At 48.6% G+C, this 18930-nt stretch overlaps 1 protein-coding gene across 3 annotated transcripts in view; it reads left to right on the top strand.

The window, feature by feature from the left end:
- hoga1 (4-hydroxy-2-oxoglutarate aldolase 1) overlaps positions 1–18930 on the top strand; it is a 77920-nt gene that overhangs the window by 13679 nt on the left and 45311 nt on the right. Inside the window, exons 5-7 of one of the 3 annotated variants that reach the window (XM_072479647.1) lie at positions 169–265; positions 3101–3234; positions 15622–16003. In XM_072479647.1, the coding sequence (XP_072335748.1) occupies positions 169–265; positions 3101–3234; positions 15622–15774 (384 nt within the window). In that variant the 3' untranslated portion in view covers positions 15775–16003. Of the gene's footprint in view, positions 1–168; positions 266–3100; positions 3235–5515; positions 6925–15621; positions 16004–18930 lie in introns of those variants that run through there. The other 2 variants (XM_072479648.1, XM_072479650.1) reach the window with 2 other exon arrangements.

Below are 18930 nucleotides of genomic sequence, written 5' to 3'. Positions count from 1 at the left end.
AGATGTTGCTGTAGTTTCTGTCGTGATTCTGTTCACTGTGGTTTGTAAGGACTCTATTATTAAAAAAGAGACACTGTTTACTGTGAGTCCTGTTGTAAGACATGCCACATCTCTAACTCACTGACTGGCTGGCAGTAGGCACTTTTATCATTCATTCCCCTTCCTCAGATTACAAGAATTGCATTGATCGTTCACAAAACCAGGAACCAAGATTTCCAAGTGCTGGCTGGATCGGCAGGGTACCTCCTCGCAGCTTATTCAGTAGGTAAGGAGCAGCCCAGCGTGGTGAAAGGGAACCAGAAATGTGCTGTTAGTACAAGGGAAGTTTATCATAACAGCCCAAAATGAGGCCATTCGGCCCATCGAGTCCACACCGACCCTTCGAAAGAGCACTTCTACCTAAGTCCCACTCCCCCGCCCTATCCCGTAACCCCACGATTTGATCTTGGCCAGTCCACCGAACCTGCACATCTTTGGACTGTGGGAAGTGTCATGTGAGCGTCCCTTTAAGAAAAGTATGTTTCATCAAATGGCTGCAGTGATGTCATTGTGTGGGCGGAGCTGGAATGTGATTCTGCTTTTTACTTTCGTTTTGAGCTGGAAGATCTTTTTGGCACTGTGTTTTAGTTTTGCTTTCAGTTGGAGAGCTGCATTCAAACCAAGCAGATGTATACTGGTCTCTCTCTGTATGTTAAATAAGGTGCTTAGATCATTCGATGATCTAAAAGTAATACCTGTTTCTGTAGAGAATTCAAACCTACTGTCTTTGTTAAAAAGTGTTTTGGCTTATGGATGTTGTTAGGAAAGTTACTAAGGGTTACCTATAGCGTACTATATTTTTTGGGGGGATTATCAGTGTTGGTAGTTGGTAAGATGTTTACTGTGAGTTTATAAAATGTTACCTGGATTCATAGAATAAACATTGTTTTGTTTTAAAAATACTTTAGATCTCTGTTGCATCACACCTGTCAAGTGGGCCCTTGTGCTCCCCATAACCAAATTCTATTCAAAGTTGTGGGTCAGGTGAACTCCATGATATACTTCGGTGTTCTCTATACCCTGGCCCATGACAGAGGAAACCGGAGCACCCGGAGGAAACCCACGCGCACACGAGGAGAATGTGCAAACTCCACACACACAGTCACCCAAGGCCGGAATTGAACCCAGATCCCTGGCGCTGTGAGGCAGCAGTGATAACCACTGCGCCGCCGTGCTGCCCAATGAAATGTAAGTTTCTGAGAAGTTACCGCCTCGCTCTCTCCTCATGAGGGACTGAACGTGAGGCAACAGCTGGAGTCAGGGTTCAATGAAATGGGATTTACTTTCCTTTTTATAAATCGGATTAACTGGCCTCCAGCTGGGCTCGTCCCTCGCTGCCTGCCAGCGGAGCGGAGGGGAATAGGTTCCAGGGAGGGTGCAGGTAGAGAATTTGACGTGGGGACAATACACTTGTCAGACTGGGGCTTATCTGCTGAGGGTTCAGATTTCCTTTCATTAAGGGGCAGATCTTCCCTATCGCGACAAGGTAAAGATACGAAAGACTCAACAACAAGTTGGAGGTCAGTCTGCACCATGGAGGGAAAAAAGCAGGAGAATGGGGCAGATTCAAAGAGGCTTCACGTGGAAGGGGAGGTTGTTTCAGAGAGAGAGAGAGAGGAACATTCTACCACCACACAGGTCATTTCCAGAATATTCTATTCAGCCTTGAATGTGCCGATGGACAGACTTGCAGGAGGTGGTGACAATTAACGCCATCAAAAACTGCAAATGGGCAACTAGCTTATTCTCACCCTTGTTTGCAGTCCTTCCATGGCCACCCCCCTCCCTGTCTCTGGAACCTCCAACAATCTGTCCAGATAGCTGCATGAACGCTCTCTTGCGCATTGCCTATTTAAATTGTCCCATCGTTGGTGCCATGTTTTCAGCGGCCTCCACCCTAAGCGCTGGAAGGTGGTGGTCCAGTAATGATGTCGCTGGTGTAGTAATCCAGAGACCAAAGCTCTGGGGACATGGGTTCAAATCCCACCACAGCAGCCGGATGGATTTGAATTCAATTAATAAAATCTGGAATTGAAAGCTAGTCTCGATGAGGGTAACCATGAAGCCATTGTCGATTGTCATAAAACTCATCTGGCTCACGAATGTCCTACAGGGAAAGAAATCGATGATCTTGGCCTATCTGTGATTCCAGATGTTCTCACTTCCATATTAGGGCGGCACGGTAGCACAGTGGTTGGCACTGTGGCTTCACAGCTCCAGGGTCCCACGTTCGATTCCCGGCTTGGGTCACTGTCTGTGTATAGTCTGTACGTTCTCCCCGTGTCTGCGTGGGTTTCCTCCGGGTGCTCCGGTTTCCTCCCACAGTCCAAAGACGTGCAGGTTAGGTGGAGGGGCCATGATAAATTGCCCTTAGTGTCCAAAAAGGTTAGGTGTGGTTGCGGGGATAGGGTGAAGGCGTGGGGCTTGGGTGGGGCGCTCTTTCCAAGGGCCGGTGCAGACTTGATGGGCTGAATGGCCTCCTTCTGCACTGTAAATTCTATGATTCTATGAATTCCCTCCCTAAATCTCCCTGACTCCTTCGCCTGCTCTAAGATGGTCTTCTTGTGGGATTTTTGCCAACTGAGTTGAGACCCCAAACCCATTTCACTTGAATAATTATAGCCCGTGCTGGATTCAAACTGAGGTAATTGTGCAATGGTCAAACCACCCTGCCTCCCCCAGCCTGCTATGTAGACTATACAAGAGTGCCAATTCACTTCAATTGCAAAAGTGTTCTGAAAGAAAAGTAGTGGCACCAATTTGCCCACAGCACGGTCTCTAACAGCAATGCGATAAAGACCGATCTGTTTAGACAATGTTGCTTGAGGGATGAAGCCTCATTCAAAAGTCAGCACCTCCAACAGAGCAGCGCTCCCTCGGCGCTTACACGAGAAGTGTTCATGAGGATTGTGGCCTCAAGCCTCTGGAGTGGGAAACGAAGGCGTGAGCTTCAGATTCAGAAACTGGAGTGGCAGCCACAGCTGGCGGGAGGTGGTGAAAGCATTGCTAAAGTTCGTTCCTCCCGCACCCAACTGATTTTTCATCCTCTGGTTTTTCCAAGGTGCGGTAGGTGGCGTGTGCGCACTGGCCAATATACTGGGAGAGCCTCTGTGCAACTTGGAAAAGCTTTGTGTCGGAGGGCAGTGGGAGGAAGCTCGGGAACTCCAATACAGGCTGATTGAGCCCAACACAGCGGTAAGTACAGCTCCGACCTTCCCGTAGGAAAACAGGGCCCAATTCTCATTGTTGGGCCGAGTTCCGATATCCGGATCGTTTCCATGTGACATGTACCTTGCAATAATTGAGTGAAAATCCAGTAAATGGCCGGAATTAAAAGATAGCAATATTTGGGGGAGGGGTGGGGGTGTTCCCCATCATAAGGAGCCAACAGAAGGTTCTCCAGCGCAGAGAACTGCAGCCTGCTGGTGCAGGTAACAGAGAGCCTAAAGAATCAGGTGCCCTCTCAACACATTTTTAAATGGTTAAAATTAAAAATGGCCGCAGCTGCCAGACTGACTTTGTGGAGGGGACATCATTGTGGGCAGCACGGGAGCACAGTGGTTAGCACTGTTACTTCACAGCTCCAGGGTCGCAGGTTCGATTCCCGGTTTGGGTCACTCTGTGCGGAGTCGGCACGTTCTCCCCATGTCTTTTTTAAAAAAAATCTTTTTATTGGCATTTCTCATATTTATAAACAGTTGTATTTAGACACGTCACATTTTTCTCGCCCGTGCTAGTTTCCTTTATTATACAGAGAGGTTTATTTTGTCCTTCGTTTAACTGACCCTATGTGCATTTCGTTGCCCTCTGGATCGGTCTATGGTTCCTCCCCCTTCCCTGTTTCTCCCCGTGTCTGCGTGGGTTTCCTCCGGGTGCTCCGGTTTCCTCCCACAAGTCCCGAAAGACGTGCTGCTAGGTGGATTGGACATTCTGAATGCTTCCTCTGTGTACCCGAACAGGCGCTGGAATGTGGCGACGAGGAGATTTTCACAGTAACTTCATTGTAGTGTTAATGTAAGCCTACTTGTGACAATAAAAAGATTATTATTAATTTTCCACATGGCAGCCTGTAGCCACGGCCATTTGTGATTCATCTGTGGGCTTGGGGCAGGGGTGCATTTAAATTTAAAAAAGTGAGTTGGAGCACTATTTGCCCGTTCTGCTCCTTTCGCTAAATGTGTTTAGACCGCCACAGAATTCCAGTTGGTGTGGCTTGAGCCCCTTGTTTGGCTACACTCGGTCCGGTAGCCCCCTGCACCTCAGACTCAGCCTCTCTGAAAATGGCCCAGAGGTAGGACGGTATCGGCAATCTCCCATGCCAATTCCTTTATCACTTGCCCAACTCTGGTCCCGCTCCCCCCTCCCCTCGGGTTTCAGAAATCTAGCCTCGTGTGTCAGCTGTGTCTCAGCGTCATTTCTCCCTTCGGAGTCAGAGAGGTTGTTGGTTCAAGAGCCACTCCAGGACTTGAGCAAGAGAAATCTGGGCTGACCCTCCCAGTGTGGTCCATTGGGAATGCTGCACTGACAGAGGCAGGAAATGGTCAATCTGGCATCATACGTCCTTTTGCACTATTTGCACAAGAGCGTGTTCTAGTCAATATTAATCCCTCAATCAACATTGGTCTGGTCATTATCATGTTGTTGTTGTTGTGGGATCTTGTTCTGTGCAAATGGACATTACAATAGTAACGATGCTTCAAAAAGTATTTAATTGACAGTAAAGATCAGCTTTTTGTTTCATTCATTTCAAGGATGTGGGTTTTGCTGGCTAGGCCAGCAATCATTGCCCATCCAGTCATAGAAAGGCATGATCAATGTGCAGCGGCCATGTTGGGGCGGAGGAAGTCAGAGCTTGTTATTCGGCGGCAAGTGTCTAACCTCCTGACCGCCCCCCCCCCCCATTGCCACCTCACTAACCGAAAGGCTCAAGTCAGGATTGTGATGGAATACTCCCAGTTTGCCATGATGGGCAGTGTTTCAGAATTTGAGCGCCATTCCGGGAAAAGCAGCCCCGCTTTATTGGCACCCCATCCACCACCCTAAGACATTCACTCCCCCCCACCACCGACGCACAGTGGCAGCCGTGTGTACCATCTACAAGATGCACTGCAGCAACTCACCAAGGCTCCTTAGGCAGCACCTTCCTATCACCTAGAAGGACAAGAGCAGGCAGGCATGCCTGCAAGTGCCCCTCCAAGCCACACACCATCCTGACTTGGAACTATATTAGTGTTTTTTTTGATCATTACTGGGTCAAAACCCTGGAACTCCTCCTTAACAACACCGTGCGACCATCTCCATCGCAGGTCCTGCAACCGTTCAAGAAGGCAGCTAACCCCCATCTTCTCAGAGGCAATTGGTGTGGGTAATCTACGGAGGACCACTCTGATATATTAAAAATTATCTGTGTGGTTCCGTTTACGTTTTGTTCAGGAGTTCCCGTTCGGACGTAACTGAGAAGTGTTATCTCCCGCAGGTTACGCAGAAATTTGGCATTGCGGCGCTCAAGGAGGCGATGGGGTGGTTTGGATATTATGGGGGCCTTTGCCGGGCTCCCCTGTTGCCATTGACGGAGGCGGAGAGAAAGGACTTACGGAACAACTTTGCGTCCAACGGCTGGCTCTGACCTCGTTTGCAGCAAATGCCATAGGTGCTTTGGAAGGAGTCACGTTCCAAATTTGCATGAAGCTGTTGCTAATTCCTTAATCAAGTGCGTGTCATCGCCCCCCTTACCCCCGCCCTGAACTTCATCCGCAAACTGGGCAACTGCTGCATTGAAATTACGTTTTAATTACTTACAATTTTACAGAACGAAAACAGACCATTCGGCCCAGCTAGTCCTTGCTGCTGTTTCTGCCCCACACCAGTGCCCTCCCATCCTACTCCCTCTCACCCTATCCGCACCTCCTTCTCTGATTTTCTCTCTCGCTTCCCCTTAAATACCTCTATGCTCTTCACCTCAACTACTCAGTGTGGCCGTGAATTCCAGTCACATTGTGCTTTGGGTAAATACGTTTCCCCTCAATCTCCTCTTGGATTTATTTGTAATAATCATTTATGTACATTTTATATATATATATATAATATACATTAATCCCATTTCTGGGCCGCGATTCTCCCCTACCCGGCGGGGCGGGGGGTTCCGGCGGGAGGGAGTGGCAGGAACCACTCTGGCATCGGGCCGCCCCAAAGGTGTGGATTTCTCCGCACCTTTAGCGACCAAGCCCTCACCTTGAGGGGCTAAGCCCCGCGCCGGACTGGTTGGCACGCCGCCGGCTGGCGGGAAAGGCCTTTGGCGCCGCACCAGTCGGAGCCGAAGAGACCTCGCTAGTCGATGTCATACCCGCGCATGCGCAGGGGGGGTGGGTCACCTCCGCATCGGCCATCGCGGAGGCAATGGCCGAGGCGGAAGGAAAAGAGTTTCCCCGCGGCACGGGCCCGCCCGCGGATCGGTGGGCCCCGATCGCGGGCCAGGCCACCGTGGGGGCACCCCCCCGGGGCCAGATCGCCCGGCGCCCTCCCCCAGGACCCCGGAGCCCGCCCGCGCCGCCTTGTCCCGCCGGGAAGGGAGGTGGTTTGATTCACGCCGGCGGGACTGGCATTCCAGCAGCGGGACTTCGGCCTATCGCGGGCCGGAGAATCGCCGGGGGAGGGGGGCCCGCTGACTGGCGCGGCGCGATTCCCGCCCACGACAAATTTTCGGTGCCGGAGAATTTGGCGGCCGGTGGAGGCGGCATTCACGCCGCCTCCCCGGAGAATCCCGCCCCTGGTCTCTCACAAGGAGAAATATCTTCTCTGTCTATTCTATCAAATCCCTTTAATAATTTTAAAGACTTATTTTAAGTCACCCTTTTCTAGATCAAGAATAAAACCTCCATTCTGGCACCATTCTGGCAAATCTATTTTTCACCTTCTCCAGTACCTTCAAATCCAGTGTGTAATGGATGAAGACCTGGACTGGATTTGGTGCTCTTCAGTGTGGTCCGACCAGGGTGTGTTAAAATCTAACGCAACTGCCTTGCTTTCCAAGGACAGAAAATGCTGGACAATCTCAGCGGGTCAGACAGCGTCTGTGGAGAGAGGAGGGAGCTAACGTTTCCCGTCTGGATGACCCTTTGTCAAAGCTGGGGAGATCTGGAAAAAGGATGAGATTTATACCGGTGATGGGGCGTGGAGCAGTGGGGCTGGCCAGCCATAGGTGGAGATTAACTAGGATATCGTGGCCAGAAAGGCAGTGGGAATGTAAATGGTGGTGTTTAAGGCTGAGAAGGGTGTTGATAGCGGCATGTTAACGCCAAAGGTAAGCGGTGTGTGAAAGAATAACTTCGATCAAAGAACAAAGAAAAGTACAGCACAGGAACAGGCCCTTCGGCCCTCCAAGCCCGTGCCGACCATGCTGCCCGACTAAACTACAATCTTCTACACTTCCTGGGTCCGTATCCCTCTATTCCCATCCTATTCATGTATTTGTCAAGATGCCCCTTAAATGTCACTATCGTCCCTGCTTCCACCACATCCTCCGGTAGCGAGTTCCAGGCACCCACAACCCTCTGTGTAAAAAAAACTTGCCTCGTACATCTCCTCTAAACCTTGCCCCTCTCACCTTAAACCTATGCCCCCTTGTAATTGACCCCTCTACCCTGGGGAAAAGCCTCTGACTATCCACTCTGTCTATGCCCCTCATAATTTTGTAGACCTCTATCAGGTCGCCCCTCAACCTCCTTCGTTCCAGTGAGAACAAACCGAGTTTATTCAACCTCTCCTCATAGCTAATGCCCTCCATACCAGGCAACATTCTGGTAAATCTCTTCTGCACCCTCTCTAAAGCCTCCACATCCTTCTGGTAGTGTGGCGACCAGAATTGAACACTATACTCCAAGTCAGGGAACAGATGGCCCGAGTTGGGGGAGGAGGGGGGGGGGGGGGGGGGGGTTGATGGTGAGGGGGAAACTGCTTTTTAGTTCTGTTTTTGAAAAAGAGGTGGTGCGCTCACCACACACTATGCAGCACAGCATGATCCCAACAGTGATTCCGCACCGGCTAATCTCGAGCGTGCTGCCAGGGTACCTGAGCAACACCTGACTGCTCCCCATTTAACACCTTTCAGAAACACACCTCAGGAAAGGCAAAGAAAGTGACCCCGGAACACCAACCTAACACTGAAAGTGGTCATTCAGCCCATTACACCTGTGCCCTCTCAAAAGAACAGTCCACTCTGTGATTGCCCTCCCTTTTAGATATTTAAACCACATTTCTTCCACAGATTCTGCTTCAGAGCTTTTTTTAATTGAATCGTTCTCTGGCCGAACAGCCCTTCAGAAAATTCATTTCTGCTGACCACTCCCGTTACTCATTCAGTAATAATCTTTAAATGAAAAAATGAAAATCGCTTATTGTCACAAGTAGGCTTCAAATGAAGTTACTGTGAGTGGCCCCTAGTCGCCATATTCCGGCGCCTGTTCGGGGAGGCTGGTACGGGAAGTTTCTGTCTTTCAGGTACTAACTCTCCAAAGTGTAGTTTTCCCTGATTTTCATGCAGAATTGTAACGGGGCAGGAGGCCTATTGTGTCTGCACCAGCTCTCGGAGGTGGCACCATGACTTAGTGCCACCCCCCTGCCTTTACCCAGTACCCCTGCACATTGTTTTGATTTAAATAATCACCTAATACCTCGATTGAACCTGCCTCCGCCACACTTCCAGGCAGCGCAATCCAGACCCCAACCACTCGCTGTGAAAAAGATTTTTCTCACATCATGGGCGCGATTCTCCGATATCCCCGTGAATCCCGCCCCCGCCGTGTCCCGAATTCTCCGCCACCAGAGATTCGGCGGGGGCGGGAATCGCGCCGGTCGGCGGAAATCCCCCGGCCTGCGATGGGCCGAAGTCCCGCCGCTGTCAACCCTCGCCAGCCGGCGTGGATTAGACCTCCTTTTGAACGGCGGGACTAGGCGGCACGGGCAGGCTCCGGGGCGGGGGGGGGGGGGGCACGAGGCGATCTGGCCCCGGGGGGGTGCCCCCACGGTGGCCTGGCCTGCGATCGGGGCCCACCAATCCATGGGCAGGCCTGTGCCGTGGGGGCACTCTTTTTCTTCCGCCTTCGCCATGGTCTCCACTATGGCGGAGGCGGAAGAGACCCCCTCCCCTGCGCGTGCGCGGGGATGCCGTGAGCGGCCGCTGACGATCCCGCGCATGCGTCGCCCGGTGAAGTCCTTTCGGCGCCGGCTGGCATGGCGCCAGAGGCCTTTCCCGCCAGCCGGTGGAGCGGAAACCGCTCCGGCGCGGGCCTAGCCCCTCAAGGTGAGGGCTTGGCCCCTAAAGGTGCAGAGACTTCCGCACCTTTGGGGCGGCCCGACGCCGGACTGATCCGCGCCGCTTTTGGCTCCGGGTAGCGGACATTGTGCCGTTTGCGGAGAATCCCGCCCCATATCTGCTTCTTTTGCAAATCACTTATCTGTGCCCTCTTGTTCTTGATCCTATTACGAGGGGGAACAGTTCCTCCCCATCTCCTCTGTCCAGCCCTCTTGTGATTTTGATCACTGCTATCAAATCTCCTCATAGCCTTCTCCTCTTCAAGGAGAACAGCCCAAACCTCACCAATCTATCTTCACAACTGGAGCCATTCTTGTAAACCTCTTCTGCACTCTCTCCGATGCGTTCACATCCTATAGCGTAGAACCCAGAACTGTACACAATACTCCATCGAGGTCTAACTGTACAAGTTCAACATTTTCTTCATTAGAACTCTCAGGCAGAGAAGTAGGAAAAGCAAAACTTGAAAGGAAGGCAATCATTTTCTTCCTAAGGATTATCTTCTGTGCTTTCCTGAAGGCTCCCCAGTTAACAGCTTCTGCTCAAGGCGGTTCTCCACAATTCAGAAGCTGATCAGCGTGCTGTCCACGATAACTCATGTTTTTAAAATACAGAAGTCCTACTGCTAAAACTCTGACCCACAAAGTGCGACAGCACAGAAATAGATCATCGCTCATCAAGTCAAAGCTGGTTGACTTTACACTTGCCTTTGGCGGGGCAGTGGGGTTGTGGTTAAAACAGCAAGGATTTTTTGTCATCATGTCCCAGAGGAGCCTCTGAATATTGGTGTTTAATATTGCAAAATTTAATTCTGCCAGTTTTCAGTCAGTGTTGAGGCATGTGTCCCTGAACATGACCGCATTGTTGGTAGGTTTTATGTTTTATTGCTGTTGCTGAGTTTAGTATTTGTCCTGCGTTTCCTCTGAAGGATTAATGGGTTTGAAAGTACAGCTTGTTTGTAATAGTGTAATAGATATCGAGGCTGCCCTTGAGGTTTAAGCACCTTAAATGGAGAGAAATTGCAGAGAAAAAGAACGGGGCATTATGTCACTGACCTTCCAGCTCACGTGTCAGTTGACAAAGTGTCCAGTTCTCCTCCAGGATTAAGTTCAAACTACAATCATTTGGCACATGTCCTGAAGCCACTTATTTGGCAAGGATGTGGGAAAGGCTTGTCATTGTTCATTGGCATCTAAATATGAGGGTTCAGACATGTGGATTGAATAGCACAGAGTTTTACTCTGTATCTAACCCCATGCTGTGCCTGGCCTGGGAGTGTTTGATGGGGACAGTGTAGAGGGAGCTTTACTCTGTATCTAACCCCATGCTGTACCTGGCCTGGGAGTATTTGATGGGGACAGTGTCGAGGGAGCTTTACTCTGTATCTAACCCCATGCTGTACCTGGCCTGGGAGTGTTTGATGGGGACAGTGTAGAGGGAGCTTTACTCTGTATCTAACCCCATGCTGTACCTGGCCTGGGAGTATTTGATGGGGACAGTGTCGAGGGAGCTTTACACTGTATCTAACCCCGTGCTGTACCTGTCCTGGGAGTATTTGATGGGGACAGTGTAGAGGGAGCTTTACTCTGTATCTAACCCCATGCTGTACCTGTCCTGGGAGTGTTTGATGGGGACAGTGTAGAGGGTGCTTTACTCTGTATCTAACCCCGTGCTGTACCTGTCCTGGGAGTGTTTGATGGGGACAGTGTAGAGGGAGCTTTACTCTGCATCTAACCCCGTGCTGTACCTGTCCTAGGAGTGTTTGATGGGGACAGTGTGGAGGGAGGTTTACTCTGTATCTAACCCCGTGCTGTACCTGTCCTGGGAATGTTTGATGGGGACAGTGTAGAGGGAGCTTTACTCTGTATCTAACCCCGTGCTGTACCTGTCCTGGGAGTGTTTGATGGGGACAGTGTAGAGGGAGCTTTACTCTGTATCTAACCCCGTGCCGTACCGGTCCTGGGAGTGTTTGAAGGGGACAGTGTAGAGGGACCTTTACTCTGTATCTAACCCCGTGCTGTACCTGTCCTGGGAGTGTTTGATGGGGACAGTGTAGAGGGAGCTTTACTCTGTATCTAACCCCGTGCTGTACCTGTCTTGGGAGTGTTTGATGGGGACAGTGTAGAGGGAGCTTTACTCTGTATCTAACCCCGTGCTGTACCTGTCCTAGGAGTGTTTGATGGGGACAGTGCAGAGGGAGCTTTACTCTGTATCTAACCCCGTGCCGTACCTGTCCTGGGAGTGTTTGAAGGGGACAGTGTAGAGGGACCTTTACTCTGTATCTAACCCCGTGCTGTACCTGTCCTGGGAGTGTTTGAAGGGGACAGTGTAGAGGGAGCTTTACTCTGTATCTAACCCTGTGCTGTACCTGTCCTGGGAGTGTCTGATGGGGACAGTGTAGAGGGAGCTTTACTCTGTATCTAACCCCGTGCTGTACCTGTCTTGGGAGTGTTTGATGGGGACAGTGTAGAGGGAGCTTTACTCTGTATCTAACCCCGTGCTGTACCTGTCCTGGGAGTGTTTGATGGGGACAGTGTAGAGGGAGCTTTACTCTGTATCTAACCCCGTCCTGTACCAGGCTCAGGAGTCTTCAATACTGATCAGGGCTGGGTTTCTCCGGTCGTCGGGATTCTCATTTCCTGCTGGCAGTTCATCCCCATGCGCGGTTTTGCCGGAAGCATCGAGTGGTTTCATTAGAGAATCGTGCGCGAGGGAGCAGAAAATCCAGCCCAAGGTATCGAGCTCCCCTGCTCTACTCAAGTATAGACATTTAATAAAAAGTGATCAATGTAATAAAAAAGGAATAGTGACTCTGTTGAACTATATTTATAATTGATCATCCTCATCGTGATTAAGTAACAAGGTGGAATATTAAAATACCACAAAATGCTAAATAAATATTTCATTTGGTTTAAAATGTAGATTTCATTACTATATCACACACACATCAACAGCCAATACTGACCCTCTGATATCAGCCAGTGCCCAGGTGTTAATGTGTATGTATATAGCACCTTCAACACAGTAATACATCGTAAGGTGCTTCACTGGAGTATTGAAACTAGATTCAACACCAAGTCAAAAAAGGAGATATGATCGAAGAAGATCAAAGGGTTTGTCAGAGGTAGGTTTAAAGTGAATCTTAAATGAGGAGGGAGTGAGTGTTAGAGGGGTTTAGGGAAATAATTTCACTGCCCATGGTCCAGGTAGATGATGGGCACAGATCCCAGAAAATAAAAACTTGCCAAACTTCAGTGTGCACTTTTGAGAAGCCGAATAGAAGTATTTCTACAGTGCCTTCCTGACCTTGGGACATCTCGGAAAAACAATTACGTACATTAAGTGCAGTCACCATTGTAATGCAGGAATCATGGCAGCTAATTTGCACATAGCAAGATCGCACAACCAGCAACGTGATAATGACCAGATGATCCGTTTCAATGTGGCTGATTAAGAGATAAACGAGAGGCCGGGCACGTTGGAGAACTCCCCGGTTCCTTTTTGAAACAGTGCTACACCCAAGCAGCCAAGAGGTAGGATACAACAGCTTGAGCAGAGCAGTGCTCCCTGGGGAATGCACCAGGTGTGTCAGCTACATTTTATTCTCCAACCCCTGGGGTGGGAGTGGACCTTCAGATGCAGCTGAATGAAATGAAATGAAAATCACTTGTCACAAGTAGGCTTCAAATGAAGTTACTGTGAGTGGCCCCTAGTTGCCACATTCCGGCGCCTGTTCGGAGAGGCTGGTACGGGAATTGAACCTGCGCTGCTGGCCTTGGCCTGCTTTACAAGCCAGCTATTTGGCCCGCTGTGCTAAACCAGCCCCTAACAAGATAGCTGGTCAATTTGCTGAACTGTTACTTAACTGGCACCCGGCAATATGTTTCATTGAAGCAGAGTTTATGGGAGGGCTCCCTTCGTGATTACGAATTGTTCAAAGTACAAGGATGAAGGAAGACTAGGAAAAAATGCTTTCCAGATGCTTAGAATGTCTGCCACAAACCACTTTTTGAAATGGAATACAAATTATTTTGAAAGGGATTATTACACGGTTGCTGGAAACAGGAATATGTGGTGTATAGGAAGTGAGGTTATAGAGTGCAGGACAGACATGTCCCTGTGAAAATGAGGGATAGAAATGGCAAGATTAGGGAACCATGGATGACAGGTGAAATTGTGAGACGAGCCAAGAGGAAAAAGGGAGCATACATAAGGTCTAGGAGACTGAAGACAGACAAAGTTTTGGAAGACTATTGGGAATGTAGGACCAATCTGAAACGAGGAATCAAGAGGGCTAAAAGGGGTCATGAAATATCTTTAGCAAACAGGGTTAAGGAAAATCCCAAAGTCTTTTATTCATATATAAGGGGCAAGAGGGTAACTAGAGAAAGGGTTGGCCCACTCAAGGACAAAGGAGGAAAATTATGCGTGGAGTCAGAGAAAATGGGTGAGATTCTTAACAAGTACTTTGCATCGGTATTCACCGAGGAGAGGGACATGACAGATGTTGAGGTTAGGGATAGATGTTTGATTACTCTAGGTCAAGTCGGCATAAGGAGGGAGGATGTGTTGGGTATTCTAAAAGGCATTAAGGTGGACAAGTCCCCAGGTCCGGATGGGATCTATCCCAGGTTACTGAGGGAAGTGAGAGAGGAAATAGCTGGGGCCTTAACAGATATCTTTGCAGCATCCTTGAACACGGGTGAGGTACCGGAGAATTGCTAATGTTGACCCCTTGTTTAAGGGTAGCAGGGATAATCCAGGTAATTATAGACTGGTGAGCTTGACATCAGTGGTAGGGAAGCTGCTGGAGAAGATACTGAGGGATAGGATCTATTCCCATTTGGAAGAAAATGGGCTTATCAGTGATAGGCAACATGCAGGGAAGATCATGTATTACCAACTTAATAGAATTCTTTGAGGAAGTGACAAAGTTGATTGATGAGGGAAAGGCTGTAGATTTTGTATGCATGGACTTCAGTAAGGCATTTGATAAGGTTCCCCATGGTAGGCTGATGGAGAAAGTGAAGTCTCATGGGGTCCAGGGTGTACTAGCTAGATGGATAAAGAACTGGCTGGGCAACAGGAGACAGAGAGTAGTAGTGGAAGGGAGTTTCTCAAAATGGAGAACTGTGACCAGTGGTGTTCCACAGGGATCCGTGCTGGGCCCACTGTTGTTTGTGATAAACATAAATGATCTGGACGAAGGTATAGATGGTCTGATTAGCAAGTTTGCAGATGACACTAAGATTGGTGGAGTAGCAGATAGTGAAGGGGACTGTCAGAGAATACAGCAGAATATAGATAGATTGGAGAGTTGGGCGGAGAAATGGCAGATGGAGTTCAATCCGGGCAAATGCGAGGTGATGCATTTTGGAAGATCCAATTCAAGAGCGAACTATATGGTAAATGAAAAAGCCCTGGGGAAAATCGATGTACAGAGAGATCTGGGTGTTCAGATCCATTGTACCCTGAAGGTGGCTGCGCAGGTCGATAGTGGTCAAGAAGGCATACGGCATGGCATGCTTTCCTTCATCGGAAGGGGTATTGAGTACAAGAGTTGGCAGGTCATGTTACAGTTGTATCAGACTTTGATTCAGCCACATTTGGAATACTGCGTACAGTTCTGGTCGCCACATTACCAAAAGGATGTGGATGCTTTAGAGAGGGTGCAGAGGAGGTTCACCAGGATGTTGCCTGGTATGGAGGGCACTAGCTAGGAAGAGAGGTTGAGTAGATTAGGATTATTTTCATTAGAAAGACGGAGGTTGAGGGGGGACCTCATTGAGGTCTACAAAATCATGAGAGGTATTGACAGGGTGGATAGCAAGAAGCTTTCCCCCCCCCCCCCCCCCCAGAGTGGGGGACTCAATTACTAGGGGTCACGAGTTCAAGGTGAGAGGGGAAAGGTTTAAGGGAGATATGCGTGGAAAGTTCTTTACGCAGAGGGTGGTGGGTGTTGGAACGCATTGCCGGTGGAGGTGGTAGAGGCGGGCACGATAGCGTCATTTAAGATGTATCTAGACAGATACATGAATGGGCGGGGAACAGAGGGATACAGATCCTTAGAAAATAAGCGACAGTTTTAGATAGAGGATCTGGATCGGTGCAGGCTTGGAGGGCCGAAGGGCCTGTTCCTGTGCTGTAATTTTTCTTTGTTCTTGGAGTAGAAAAGAGGGATTAGACTAGGTGAAAAAGCACTGGACCCAACAGATCTATGCTGTTTCTCAGCTGGAATAGTCTTATAATAGTGTCTTTACCTATTTACCCAGGGACTCTCACAACAACAAATGCCTCAACAGGGACTCCAAAGGATGGCACCTCAAACAGTGCAGTGTTCCCTCAGCACTACACGGGAGAAATGTGCCCAAATGCCAGAGTGGGGTTTCAATCCACAACTGAGCCCAGGGTGCTGCTTAAACTGAGCCATCACCACACTCGCCCGCCGAAGAGAAAGAAATACACAATATCCAGGCGGAATAAGTAGTAATAAAGACCACATTTATTGCATTATTTGGACAAACCAGTTTGTAATCACAATAAATATTTAATTGCACTTGAAAAATAAGACTTGGGAGAAAAAAGGCAACACATGTAAGAATGTGAAGTTAATACATTTCCATCAGTTAGATATGTGCAAGAAAATCCGCCAACTCCTCACAGATACTGAAGGCAGGAAAGTAAATAGTCAAGTAATGAGAAAGCACCATGCTCGACTTTGACTGCATTGCAATTAATTTTGAATGTTTGACAATTATGGGTAATGAGCCTTTCTGCCTGTTTCGAGCTAGACTAGGACGTCTGGGCTAAAACCGGAACTGCAACTATTTTTTTTTAAAAAAGCTTAAAAGAGACCAGCCCTTTTTTCTTTCATAACAAAAAGAAAATGAATAAATTAGGAAAATGCTCCATCCATTACAAATTGTGGTAGCAGCACATGAATGATCTGATTGACAAGTCCCCTGCTCCTGAGATAGTTTGGATGAACATGAAGATTTGGACAATACGGAGTAGATGGGGCGTGTCCAAATCAGCTGGTAGGGCAAGGGGCTGAATCTGGGGGCTGTGTCACAAGTCACTCCTGTTTTTTTTGCTTCATGCGAATTATATAATGAGGGAGAAGGAAGTCACCCCAGCAAAACCCAAGGGAAATTAAATAGAGGGCTGGCTTTTGGGGGCAGGGATGTGCACTGGATAACAACAAATAGCTATAGGCCATCTCAAGGCCAAAATAGGTACAAGGCCAACAGCAACACCGAACAACTGAACAGAGCAAACTTGGGATCTACCGACAGGGTGAAATAAGGCATGCGCAGCAATTGTTACCATCAAAAGGACAGGAGGAGTTCGGGCGACACAAAGCCGGTAAGTTTTGGCGCATGACCTGAAGAACGAGATTATCCGGTGACCATTTTTCCATCGCAATGGTAAACAGGTCATATGTCCACAGGAATTTGCGGATGAGAAAGAACCAAATTCCATCCAGTTCACCATCTGCCATCCTGTTAGTCGCATGATACAACAATAAAGAAGTTGTTGAATAAACGTTGGACTCAATTGCTGTCAGTGAGGGTACAGCAGACACAGATACTGAGTGAGGAAACCTCCCAGGAGCAGAATGCTTTGGGATCCACCTGTAACCCCCTCCCACCCCACCACCATCCGGCAACCCTTCCCCTACAATCATCACATGCCATGTCTGGAATTATTCATAGACAGTGTCCCGAGATACATCTGTTTGGGAGAGAAATCTCCCCAATTTGGACACGCACACTCCCAGTTTTATGTTTCCCTGTATCGTACGGCAGAAAAGGCACAAAAACACAGCAGCAGCAGCAGAACGACACTACTCCAAATTAAACAGCAGACAATTGCTTTGCAGACTTCAGTTCTCTTAAATTCACATTTCACAGCAGCCTGCGTGGAAAGGAAGAACCTGGTTCGGTTTACAATCATAAAGACGCAGGGCGGCTTTCTCGCTTCCATTGCACTCGCTCGCGTCCACCACCCAGCAAAATAACACAGCAGTTATTATTTCCTCATTAACCGGATCACCCCATCGTAAGCGAGGTAGGAGGCAAATTCGGTTTCTGCTAGTCCAATCCTGTATCACCCTAGATTGGGACCCTGTTCAAATCGACATCCTGTCACGGCTTACTGGTAGTTAAGGCAATTTAAAAAAAGTAATAAAGCAGGTTAGAAATGACCAGTTACGTCACTATATACACAATGAAATAAAGCACAGGATATGTACAGCTGCCAACCTCTGAAAGAGAAAGTTCGGTTTCATCGGAACCGAAGAATACTGAAGGCTTTCCGTCCACTTCACCTTGTTCTTTTTACACCATTAGAAACACTGAGTGGTCCAGGGGTAAACAGCCAGTGCAATTTTGCCTCGTCAATACTGTAAGCTTTAACCTGAACTCTTCTGCAAACAGCAGCTAATGGATTAAGTGTTAATTTTAAATCTGAGATCAATAAATTATTTGTTAACTAGTTAATTAGTGATTATGGGCCAAAGGCAGGTATATGGGGTTCAATCACAGATCAGTCATTATCTTGTTGAATGGTGGGCAGGCTTAAAGGACTGAATGGCCATGTCCTGTTCCTACATTCCAATGGAAATACAACATGGGCCTGGTCAGTAAACTGGCTGCTTCAAGACATCACTCAAACTTAGCGACAAAGTGAACACTTGAGACAACGCGGGATCCTAGCGAGGCTAAAACTCGCAAAGAGCTGTTACTCAGCACCAGCAAATTCAAATTGTGCCAAGTTGACGTTTGGTTCTCAAGTAATTATTCCGGCACTTGTTTAATAAATAACTAGGGATGACGCAGGGGACAGTCAGGAGACAGAGCAACGATCGGACCGAGGTGTAACATTTTTTAAAAGGGAAACGCGGTGGTGGGTTCTGCTGCGGGAAGTGCATGGAAAGTTGTGCCAAGGCTTTCATCTCACGAGAGGTTTCAGAGCGGGGCAGAGAATGCAGCAGGGAGATGATTGGCTGTCCTCGGCGTTGTGTTTGCCCTTACGTTGTGTTTGTTCTTGCGTTGTGTGTGGTTAATGGCAACAGCAAACCATGGGGTAATAAAGGCACTGCATCATGCACGACAGTGTGGTCACTGAACTGACAGTTCTCGAGGAGGCCTTACGGAGGGGTACAAGATACCTCTACAACACTAGAAATGCCATGGCAATAGGATAACGGGGCACAGGTTTGGGGACATAAACAGCAGGTTTAGCGGGCAGGTTTTGTTTAAAATTTGTTCATGGGATGCTTGCGTTGCTGGCTGGGTAAGAGTCAATCATATTACTGTGGGTCTGGGGTCATATGTTGGCCAGACCAGGTAAGGACACCAGATTTCCTTCCCTAAAGGACAGTAGTAAACCACATGGGTTTTTAAATGGCAATCCTTTCATGGTAGTCATTAGACTTTAATTCCAGATTTGTATCAAATTTACATTTCACCATCTGCCATGGTAGGGTTCCAGCCCCAGAGCATCACCCTGGGTCTCTGGAAGACTAGTCCAGCCACAATACCACTGCCTCCCCAAAGCCAAGCAGAATGTGTTTACAA

Source organism: Scyliorhinus torazame, chromosome 16 (assembly GCF_047496885.1).
Source record: "Scyliorhinus torazame isolate Kashiwa2021f chromosome 16, sScyTor2.1, whole genome shotgun sequence".
NCBI lineage: Eukaryota > Metazoa > Chordata > Chondrichthyes > Carcharhiniformes > Scyliorhinidae > Scyliorhinus > Scyliorhinus torazame.
Note: the sequence above shows the minus strand (reverse complement) of the source record. Positions and strands in the feature narration are given on the sequence as shown.